The 11,213-nt window shown below is 55.5% G+C and overlaps 1 protein-coding gene across 1 annotated transcript; it reads left to right on the forward strand.

Annotated features, from left to right (window-relative positions):
* The first annotated feature begins 5,095 nt into the window (after positions 1 to 5,095).
* On the forward strand, positions 5,096 to 10,090 carry EDA2R (ectodysplasin A2 receptor). Its single transcript, XM_009996634.1, has 8 exons — positions 5,096 to 5,182; positions 5,820 to 5,998; positions 6,783 to 6,868; positions 7,137 to 7,301; positions 7,782 to 7,919; positions 8,278 to 8,747; positions 9,351 to 9,399; positions 9,795 to 10,090. Exons 1-8 carry the CDS (start codon positions 5,096 to 5,098, stop codon positions 10,088 to 10,090), a joined length of 1,470 nt encoding a protein of 489 aa, XP_009994936.1.
* The last annotated feature ends 1,123 nt before the right edge of the window (positions 10,091 to 11,213 follow it).

The raw sequence follows: 11,213 nt of genomic DNA on the forward strand, positions 1-11,213 counted from the left end.
AGACAAAACAAGGACAAACCAATGAGCAGGAGCAGAGGAATGACTGAGCAAGAGCCTGGGATTAGACACAGCCATACACAAGGCATGCAGTAATATTTTCCAGATAACATTTCATTTTTCCCCCCTCCTTTTCAGTTGCAGATATTTAGAATTTCAGCTCTCTAGTTTTATGTTCCAGTGTATACAAGTGTCTCATCTGGGTTGCAGTTACTGCCTGGAGGGAGTAGTCTGTGAAACCCCCTGTGATGTCCCACCAGCTTGTGTGGTGACGTGGAGAGACAGAGCCAGTGTGTGGTGTCAGAGACCCTGAGGGTCGGTCTCAGCATCCTCCTGTCCCAGGCAAGGAGAGACCTATGGCTCAAGGGACCAGCCTGGCCATCCCCTGCCTGCCCCTAATACCTGCTGGGCCATGGTCAGATGGGGAGAACCAGAAGCATTAACACTGTCACTGATGATTTTCTGGGTGCCCTTTCATTTACTGATTTCCTTAGCCTTTTTTTTTTTCCCCACCAGAATCCATGAGCTGGACATAAAAGAAATTCAGAAATAGTTTAGATTCCCAAATAGTCTGCTTTTTTTTAAGTTACATTTTCAGAAGAAAAACAAAGTGACTGAACTCCAGAGCTGTCACAGAGATGAACAAACTGCAGCTGCCACTGTAGCTTTGCTGAAATGCCTTTTGTCTCAAGCAGTGAAATTCATTCAGTAACTGATGTTTTTGCATCTTGAGTAACACCACGGTGGGGAGCACACTCTGCTCACCCTGCTTGGGCAAGTTGTCCCATTAAGACAATAAAAGAGTCCTTCAACAAATTATGGTGGCTTTAAGTTACAAGATTTCATGCATCTCCAAACAATGGCAGTACATTTTGATTCCCTCCAACTTACATTGATACTCCGTCTTGTTTATATTCCTCTTGGGCAAATAAAATCTGTTGCTGTGACAGACACCTTGAGCTCCTGTTTAGTTCCTATACCCAAGGGGGTGTTTTGTTGTTTGGTTTTGTGTTTTTTACTTTCAGCTAATTAGAACCAGTTGTTTTAGTGGCTTATTAGACTATCAGAAATTGCTGCTTTACCAGGGCAGTGCTATGTGGTTTGGATGTATGTTCCACTTACAAATTAAATGTCTCGGTTCTGGTGTTGTTAAAATAAGAAGTAAAAAAAAAATAATAAAATTAAAAATCCCACAGCTTTGAATTTCATGCCAGATATTCAACAAAGAGCTTGTTCCATGTATCATTATGCTGTGGCTGGAGGAGCAGCAGGGGCCTGCTCTGCAGCTCCTGGTGCTGCTGGCAGGGTTGCGGTGTTGCCATCTCCCACCGTCGCGCTGGCTGATGGCCCCAGCATGGAGCTGTGCTGGGGTGGGATTCCTTTTGCCCTGTAGTTTTCTCTGTTTGGGAAACTAGTTTAAGCTGTGCCTCTTCTGAAGAGTTGGGTTGCTAGGGCAATGTGGTAGACTGGGAATTGGCTGGAGGTCAGAGCTCAGAGTGTTCAGTGGGGCAGAGTCTGGTTGGAGACCTGTGTTGAGTGGGGTCTCTCAAGGGCTGGTACTGGAATCAGCCCTGTTCAATGTATTGATCCATGACCTGGGTGAAGGGATGGAGTGTGCCCTCAGCAAGTTTGCTGATGGTACAAACCTGGGAGGAGTGGCTGACATACCAGAAGGCTGTGCTGCCAGTGAGACCTGGACAGGCTGGAGAGTTGGGCAGGGAGAAACTTGATGAAATTCAACAAGGGTCAGTGTGAAGTGCTTCATGTGAGGAGGGATAACCCTATGGATCAGTACAGGTTGGGGGCTGACCTGCTGGAGGGCAGCTCTGAGGAAAAGGACCTTGAGTTCCTAGTGGACAACAGGCTGACCATGAGCCAAAAATGTGCCCTTGTGGCCAAGAAGGCAAATGGCCTCCTGGGGTGTATTGAGAAGAGTGTGACCAGTAGGTCAAAGGAGGTTCTGCTCCCCCTCTGTTCTGCCCTGCAGAGGCCACATCTGGAATATTGTGTCCAATTCTGAGATCCTCCATTCATGAACAACAAGGAACTACTGGAGAGGGTCCAGCACAGGCCACAGAGATGATGAGGGGACTGGAGCATCTGTCTGTGAGGAAAGGCTGGGAGAGCTGGGGCTGCTCAGCTGGAGAGGAGGAGGCTGAGGGGGGATCTCATCAATGCTTATAAATATCTACAGGGGGTGTCAGGAGGGTGGGACCAGACTCTTCTCAGCAGTGTCCAGTGACAGGACAAGGGGCAATGGGCACAAGCTGGAGCACAGGAGGGTCAAGTTAAACATAAAGGAAAAATGTCTTTACTGTGAGAGTAACAGAGCCCAAGGCAGGCTGCCCAGAGAGGTTGTGGAGTCTCCTTCTCTAGAGACATTCCAAACCATCTGGATGTGTTCCTGTGGGATCAGCTGTAGGTGACCCTGCTCTGGCAGGGGGGTTGGACTAGATGATCTTCAGAGGTCCCTTCCAGCTCTGACAACTCTATGAGGGTTGTATCCCCAGCAACAGACCCTTTGGAAGTGTAGAGAAGTCTGTTAATTTGTGTTTGTCTGTTAAATTGTGTTTGCAGGACAATTTCACCAAAAGTGCTGGTTCAGGTTTTTTGCTTGTTCTGTTATGTTGTTGGGTTTTTTTCTTTTCTTTTTGTGTGTGTTTTTGTTGTTTTGTTTGGTTGTTTTTTTCCCCACCAGTACTTCTTTCTTGAGTTACAATGGCACTTTGAAGACCCAATGAAAATTGATCTCTTTGTTCTCATGACTTGGGTGTCTTGGGTCCTTTTCTGTTGCCTGCAACACTTTTTCATAGAATCATAGAATCTGCTGAGTTGGAAGGGACCCACCAGGATCATCGAGGGCACCCCAAGAATCACACCATGTCCCTGAGAGCATCAGCCAAAGGCTTCTGGAACTCAGGCAGGCTTGGTGCTGGGACCACTGCCCTGGGGAGCTGGTTCCAGTGCTCAACCACCCTCTGGGTGAAAAACCTTTTCCTGATATCCAACCTAAACCTGCAGCTTCCTGCCATTTCCCCCAGTCCTGTCACTGGTCACAGGGGTGAAGAGATCAGGACCTGCCCCATCTCTTCCCCTCCTGAGGAACCACAGAGGTCACCCCTCAGCCTCCTCTTCTCCAAGCTGAACAATCCAAGTGACCTCAGCCACTCCTCCTAAGACATCCCATCCAGACCCTTCCCCATCCTCGTGGCTCTCCTTTGGACACTCTCCAATGGCTTCATGTCCTTTTTACATCTTTATACTCTTGTGAGGAGTGAAAGCCTGAATCTGGAGCCCAGACCGGAGCCCCCCCTGCGCTGGGCTGGCGGGAGCGAGGGGGTGCAGGCTTGGAACTCACCAGGAGATCAGGTCTGGGCTGTTACTGTGCCAGCCTTCAGGGTGGTTGTGTCCCCCCTGCTGAGCCAGCCCTCTACTTTTAATTTTTCCTGCAGCATTCAGCCTGTAGCTGAACCCTAACACTGAACCCTGCACTTCCCCTGGGGCACTGGCACCCAGCTGCCTCTTTGCCACCTTCTGAGATGGTGACAAATCTCCTTTATTTATTCGGTAGTGTCAGTAACCTTTATGCTATTTATAGTGTCTGAGCATTCCCCTCCCGAGATGTTTGCAAGATAAATTTGTCTTCCTTAGCTTCCCAGGGCCAGCCCTCGTTGCTTTTCCTTGCGGCAGCCAACGAGCCCGCGGTGCGGGAGCTGCGGTGACTCATGCTCCGGGCTCGTCCGGGACGGACTCATCTCCAATGAATCTCGGTCCCTCCGAGCCCGGGGAGCCCGGGCAAGCGGCTGCTTCCCAAAGGCATCCGGCGAGGGAGTGGTAGGGGATTAAGGAGAGGAGCACAGAAAAAGCCTGCGGAGGAATGCTGCCGGGTGCCTGGGAGCGGTGGGGCTGGGAGGGGAAGGGGCGGTGGTAGGAGGGGCCGGGGTGTTCGGGGGGGGCCCTTCCCCCCTGCCCCCTCTGCTGCCAGAGCCTGGCAGGGGACTGTCCCAGCCAAGCCTTCCCTCCTCCCGAGGCTGTGGAGTAGGATGTCTCTGGTTGAAAGGCCAGGTTTTCCCGGGTGGTTCAGGCTGTGCAGGGTGGTGATCTCCAAAAGAGCTTTTCCAGGTGCTCTCCGTTCCTGATGGGTGTTTAGACATTAACGAGTTGTGCTCTCAAGGCTGGCTGAACACTGTTTTTCTCCTGACTTGCTGCACAAAGTGAAGATTGGTCTAGTGGGGGTGGATTTCATTTCATTTCTGTCATCACAGTAAGAACCCATGTGGAATAAGCGGAAATGAACACACGGTCCCAAATCTCCAAGGCAGTTGTTCAGTTTTGTAGCTTCAGCCCGAGCTGCTTGTTCTCAACAAGTCAGGGGTCCCAAGCTCCCCTCTGAGCTGCCCTCCTTGAAGGTGCAAACTGTGGCTCATCATGGGGCTGGGGAGGTTCTGCCCTTAACTTCAGCTGAGCTGCTCATTCCTCTTGGGAAGGCTCTGGATGGTGTTTTCCAGGGATGTGGGTGCTTGTCCCCCAAGATGCCTGCAAATGAGCCTGCACTCATCAGGAATGCGTGTGGAACAGGAGCTGGAGCAGCCCACATGGCTCTGGGCCAGCCCAGTGGGACCACAGGAGTGTGTCTTCTTCTGCCAGGGCCACGGCCGGTCACAAGCATCTGGTTGTGTCAACCCAACTCAGCCATGCTGGCTGGCGCTGGGACATCGTTGGGACTGAGCTCTCTGCCCATAGCCTGGGGTGCTCAGACCCACAGCCAGGGCTGGCAGGGTCCTCTGGCCTCCTGCAAATCGTGACCTCAGCAATGAGTGTGTCAGCCTTAACACTGGAAATGAAATCTCATTTGCTCCATCATGAGTGCTGCAATGAGGCAGCAAAACCAGGCAGTTCCTTCCCAGCCTTGCTGGGAGGCCTATGCTGTGCTGCTGGAGCAGCCTCTTCCTGCCACAGTGACATCTGTGGTTCACAAGAAATGTAGAGCAGAAACTTCTGCCTAGAGCAGGGCAGTCTGCTCATCTTGAGCATGTTGGGGCTGGCTGTGACCTCTCTGCCTTCTCCTCCTCAGGCTCCCGGCCTCTCTCCAGCCCCAATGGCCTGCCAAGAGAGTGAGTACCTGGATGAGCATGGGCAATGTACCCCCTGCATCAACTGCAAGCCTGGACTGGAGCTTTCCAAGGTAAATTGGCTGCTCTGGAAGGACCAGGAATCATCTGGCACTGAGGCTTTTACAGTGCCAGGGGAATCCTCTACCAGCTTTCCTTTGGAAGGATGATCTTGGGTCCTGGCATGCTGGGAAGAGCTGGGGCTCGGTGGGAAGGGGCAGTGAACAGTTTCCCTCACCCTGGACAGGAGGGGAGATGGTGGCAGTGACGGTAGGAAGGGCTTTCAAGTTTCTGCTTGGTGCCCTCTTCCCTTTTGGCTGATGGAAATGAGAGTCTCCTGGCCCGTAATGCAGTGAAGCTGTGCTGCCTGGCCCGGTGGGCCCTGGGTGGGCACCAGAGGACGTGGCTGCAGAGGGTCTGGCCCAGCCTCAGCCGTGGGGCTGGCATGGGGTCCCCCTGAGACATGCTCCCCAGGACATGTCACTGCTGGAGCTTTCCTATTCCTTAACCACTGCCGGTGGCCCTGGCTGGGCAGCACTCGGCATCCCTGTCTCTGCTCTCATGGCATCTGCCCTCAGCTGGGTCTTGAGGACCCTTTGTAGTGACCCCTCCACCTGTTGTCCCCAAGAAGGGGTGCCATTCCCTTGGGCATTGCTTTGGGACCTGAAGTGGCTCCTTGCCACAGGCACGCACTGACCTCGTGTCCTGCAGGACTGCGGCGATGGCAGCGGGGGGGACGCGCAGTGTGTCCCCTGCCCTCCCAGGAAGTTCAAGGACAGTTGGGGCCACCACGGCTGCAAGCCCTGCCTGTCCTGCGCCCTCATCAACCGTGTCCAGAAGTCCAACTGCACGGCAACGACCAACGCTATCTGTGGGGAGTGCCTGCCAGGGTGAGTGGGGCTGGACCCGGGTCCCGCGGGGCTGCCATGGGCACACCTGGGAGCCTGCAGGGAGGGCGTGGGTGGGGGGTTTGTCTGGGTTCACCCAGAACATAGAACTTGAGAGGAGCCCTGGTAACCCCAGGCTGCCTCTTGAGGACACTATAAATGACATGCCCATCAGACCCATCTGATAGCCCCCTTGTAGCTCTAGAGAAGGGAACCTGAAGGCTTCCATGAACGAGCAGTGGAAGAAAACTCCTTCCAGGCCTGAGTTGTTCCTGTTGACACCCAGGTGGCTAAGCCCTGGAATATGAATGACTAGTGCCACTGGTGATCCCCAAAGAAGACAGACTATGCTTCGGGTGATGGGTTTAAGGAGCTGCTGAAGTGCAGGCTGCTGTGAAGTGCCTGAGGGCTGCAGACCACGTGCAGGCCAGTAGTGTGGCTCCTGAGAGAGGAGCCAGAATGGGCTCTGGTTTATGAACCTCTTCCCAGATGTGGTTCTAGGCTGGGGTGTTTCTGTGGCTTAGTGGAGCTATTGATCACTAGCACCCACTTTAGCAGATGTGGGATGGGGGAGACAGTTTGAGTGATGTCTCCCCTTGGCCAGAGGGTGACAGATGTGAAAAAGTACCTGTGGGTGCAGCTTCAGCCAGCAATAGTGAGACCTGCTGCCTTGAGGCATCCCAGCCCACCGGGCAGGAGGAGTTGCATGAACCCCATCTCCCCGTAGCTGGGCTGCTGGGGGTCACCGTGGGCTGTGTGGCGAGGAGACCCTCTGCTCTCTTGGCAGGTTCTACCGGAAGGCGCGGATCAGCGGGCAGCTGGACTGGGAGTGCATCCCTTGCACCAAGCAGACCCCCACCTCTGAGCCTCAGTGTACGTGCTGTCCCTCACCTGTAGGGACCAAGGCCCTCTGGGATAGAGGGGTGGTGAGGACATGGCAAAGCGTGGTGCATGCCAAGTCATTCATTGTGACCATGTCAAAGGTGCTCAGATGTGCACCGTCCTCTCACTGATCCTGCTTGCTGTCCCACAGACCTGCTGGACAAAGGAGGCATGGTCATCACACATGGAGAGGAATGGGCAGGGGGGGTGCCCAAGCCTGGGGTTAGGCTCCAATGTTTTGTGGGTGGTGTGTTTGCAGGTCGATCCAGAGTAAACCTGGTGAAGGTAGCCATCCCCACTGTACCACCGCAGGGCACAGCCCTTCTTGCCCTGACCAGCAGTGCCCTGGTCATCATCGTACTGGTGCTTCTGGCCCTCTCCATCATCTACTGCAAGCGGTTTTGGAAGAGCCAGTGCCAGCGAGGTGAGTTGACACCTGCAGAGGTTCTCTCTCTTTGCCAGTCACACGTACCTGTGGCCCCTCCTCGCCATGTAGAATGCTGCCCCTGCTGCTGCCACTCTTGCAGCATACAGTGACCCAAACATGCCTCTGCTCCTGCAGAAGAAACACATTTCGACATCTGCAGGACCTCTCTTGTGCTTTGCCTGTTCCAAGTCCCAGCAGAGCCTCCTTCCTCCTTGGTACCGTAGTCAGGAGGAGGAGAAGGCTGTTCCACAGCCAGAGCTGGCTGTCCTCTTTCCTGGGGTTTCCTGGCGGCAGGTTAAGGTTCAGCACCTCCTTGCAGAGCAGGGCTGTTGGACTAGTTAGGGAAGAGGGCAATGGGTTTGGTGGCTGGGGTTGGGACAGGCTGGCATCCAGCCGGTGGACATACCTCACAGCTGAGGACACACCAGGGAAGCAAGCCAAGCCTTTGCTCAGACTGCTTCTCCTCTATCCTCCAAGTCTTCCTGAGGACTCAGAACTTCTCAGGCCAGCGAGCAACGTTCCCAACCACGGCGGCACCTGGCAGATTCCTGTGTGAGGAGCAGATGTCTAGTCCCTGCTGCCTGGGTATGAAGAACTGCTACAGGCAGGCAGAAGGTACCTGCTCCTGCAGCCCTCCTCTCAGGGGTAGGGAGGGAGGGTGGTGCTGGGCTCCAGAAGACATACTGAGATGCCCTTAGGCAGGAAGGACAGTGTCCGAGTCCCAGCAGTGTGAAATTCAGGACCACCCTTAGAAACACTTGCAGACCTTGAACCAGGAATGCTCCCATGCAGCCCCTCCAGCTCCTGATTCCCCCCCAGCCTGCTCCTGCTCTCCCTGCAACTGGGGGGAGGGCCCAGCCACTCTCAAAACTTTGCAGGAAGGCACCAAAATGGCTTTGCTCTGTGGTACAGGGGTCTGGCCTCTGCCTGGTGGCTTCGGGTTGTGCTGAGTCCCACCCCTTTCTGGTTTCAGGCCCCATGGAAGCAGCGCAGTACATTTCGGAGGGTGAAGCCGTGGGTCTCCAGCTTCCCTCCCTCCAGCTGGAGATGGAAATACCCCCAGCTGTGGCAGTTGGCACTGCCTCCAAAGCCCAGCTGGGCAGGAGCCTCCTGGAAAGCCAGCCCCTCATCCGTGCTTCGGGCTGCAGCGACTGCCTGGCGGGGGTCCTGCCACCTGCAGCCCCCTGGCAGGGCCAGCCAGAGGCTCCTGCCCCCCTCTCCTCCTGCGCCTCCGAGATGCAGCACAAGTGGCCTCACGCCCCGGTGGAGTGCACCGAGCTGGACCTCCAGAAGTTCTCCACTCAGGCAGACTTTGTGGGCAGCGAGCGGCCGGAGGAGGCGGCGCCGAGGGTCCTGGGGGAGAGCGGGGGCAGTGGGCGGGAGGGGGCCCTGCGCCCACCCCCCACCTTCCCCAACCCCACTGCTGAAAGCGGGGAGCAGCCGGTGAGTTCCCCCAGCCTCTGTGCTCCTCTGACCTGCTGCTGGACACCCAGGGCTCAGGCACAGGGTGCTGGGCTGGCCAATGTTTAGGGATGGAGACAAAGGTTCATTAATACCAGGGACTAAGTGGTAATTACTGAGAAAGATTTGCCAGGTGTTTGGTGATATGTCACTCATGACATCAGCCATGGAGATGTGAACTGCTGAGGTAGTTTCAAACATCCCAAAGGCTATAGTCAACCTATCAAATGTATGATTATATCTTTAACTGATGTGCTCTCAAGTGGCTCATGTCCTCCTGCTCTCCAGAAAGCTGACCTGGCAGTCTGGGGAGCTGCTTCCTCCTCTCTCTCTGCTGAGGTCTCAGTGCATCCAGTAACTAGCATCTTGTTTGGCAGAGAGATGCATCAAACAGCTTCACTCCAGGTCACTGTTCATGAAAGCAGTTTGCTGGGAGGCCCTGGAGCATCCCAGGGAAGCCACTGGCTCTGTGGAGTAGTTGTGCTGGAAGGAGAAGTGCTGTTCCTCCATGATGGTTCTGGGAGCAGAGGCAGGCCTTGCTGTTCTCACCAGACTGCCACCAACCTTTGGTCTTTGTCTTGCCAGGTGGATGATGCCCAGAGCCTTGTGACTCAGATCAGCAGCACGGCCAAGGGTATGTGTCTTTCCAGCCTTGTCTTTGTTCTCCAAGTATTGGGGTAGCAGAGAGAGGCAGATCTGAGAAGGGAGCTCCTCCAGAAGTCCACCATGGCTATGTGGAGGTGACTTTCGTGGCCTTTGGTGTTAGTTCACAAGGTGGATTTTCTCTGATATCCCTTGAATAGTCTGCAGGTGGTTGGCAGGTGGATGCCCAGATGTCACTAGTTACCTGCCTCTCCAGGACTGAGCCAGCTCTATGCTGCTGAGCTCTGAAGGTGATGTTGGAGGAGATACCTGCCCTGGCAGGATGGTGTTTCACCTGCTTTTCAGGAACGGGGCTGGAGTCTGTTTTTCATATCCTGGGCAGATAGGCTGGTTTCTAACCCCATTTTGCTGTGCTGCTCCCCCCAGGTCTCCCAGTAGCAGAACTGCCCCATTCCTTGGTGCAGTCACTTGCCTTCTTGTTGGACCCTTCCGTGAATGGTGTGAAGAACTTCAGCCATGTGGCACTGGAGCTGGGGGTCACGCCCCAGCTGCTGGGACGGATCTCTGGATTTGAGCAGCTCGTTGCTCACTTCACCTACTCAGGGGCCATGGTCACCATCCCCCTCCTGGCACAGGCTCTGCAGCGGCTCCAGCGCTTCGATGCTCTGCTCCTGCTCTGTGACCACCTGCTGCTCAGCCAGGCCCAGGGCCACCAGCACTAGGGAGAGCCGGGAAGGACACAGGAAGCTCCAGGCACTAGGTGGTACAGGAGAGCCCTATGGTCACATCATCTCTCTGGTGTGTATGTGGGGAGCACGTGGAGATGGTCTTTTTGCATCATGGACCAGGAGGACACGGCGGGGAACACCCATCCCTCCTCTGGGGAGCATCTCTCCCTCCCAGGGCAATGCCAGGAGGACACAGCCATTCCTCCTCCCAGCCTTTGTGCAGGAGGTTCACTCAGGCCCCTCTGGAGGCCATTTTTCCCCCTTGTCTGGGAGCAGGGTGCCATGGGTGGCTCGCTCTGCAGTGTCTCCAAGCTGCCCCCACTCACGGTGTGGGGTCCCTGAGCCATGGGGCTCCATGTCTGTGGGCAGCCACCCTCTGCTGGACCGAGCCATCACCTCCCTCCCATTCCAGCTTTCCTATCCTTTGTGTCTGGCCTGTGCCCTTCTTTCCCAGATGCCAATTCCCCAGTTTACTTTTCTCGCCTCCCTCCCCCTCTGTCAGAGATGGTCCTTGGCAGAGGACCTGGCTGCTGTGCCAGGCTCCAGCCTTTGGCCTCCCTGTGCCACCCTGGCACCTTCCCCTTGGTGTCCCTTTCGTGAAGCCACACAGGAGTCTCAGACTGACCCCGGGGGTGGGTTGGTGTGTCCTTGTCACAGTGCAGTGCTGTGGCTGCCACCCCAGGCAGGGTGCTGGCTCACACCCCAGCCCTGCAGGCACCTGCTGGTGGGGCTTTGCAAGCTGTTCTGCTGGGACTTGGGTGGCAGAGGCAGGGCTGCTCAGCTGGCGCCAGCTCCAGGCAGCAGCTGGAGGCTGAAGCTGTGGCTCATACGTGACATCCCTATGCCCGTCACAGCAGAGCTGGCTTCTTTAAAATTAATCTTTTTTCTTTCCCCCCCCTGCCCAAAAATGGCATAATTTTCTCATTTCTGGGAGTACCCGCCAGGGAGGGGAGCACCCTTCTGCTTTTAATTTCTGCCTGGAGGATGTCTCAGAGCTGCAGGCGGCCGGGCTGTTCTGCGGACCCTGCCCCGGGCCCGGGCGCGGTTCTGCCAGAGCCGGAACCAGAGCCGAGCCCCGCTCCTGCTGCGGGGCCGGCCGGCGGGCCGGGGCGGGGGT

Source organism: Chaetura pelagica, unplaced genomic scaffold (assembly GCF_000747805.2).
Source record: "Chaetura pelagica isolate M959 unplaced genomic scaffold, ChaPel_1.0 scaffold103, whole genome shotgun sequence".
In the NCBI taxonomy this organism is placed as follows: domain Eukaryota; kingdom Metazoa; phylum Chordata; class Aves; order Apodiformes; family Apodidae; genus Chaetura; species Chaetura pelagica.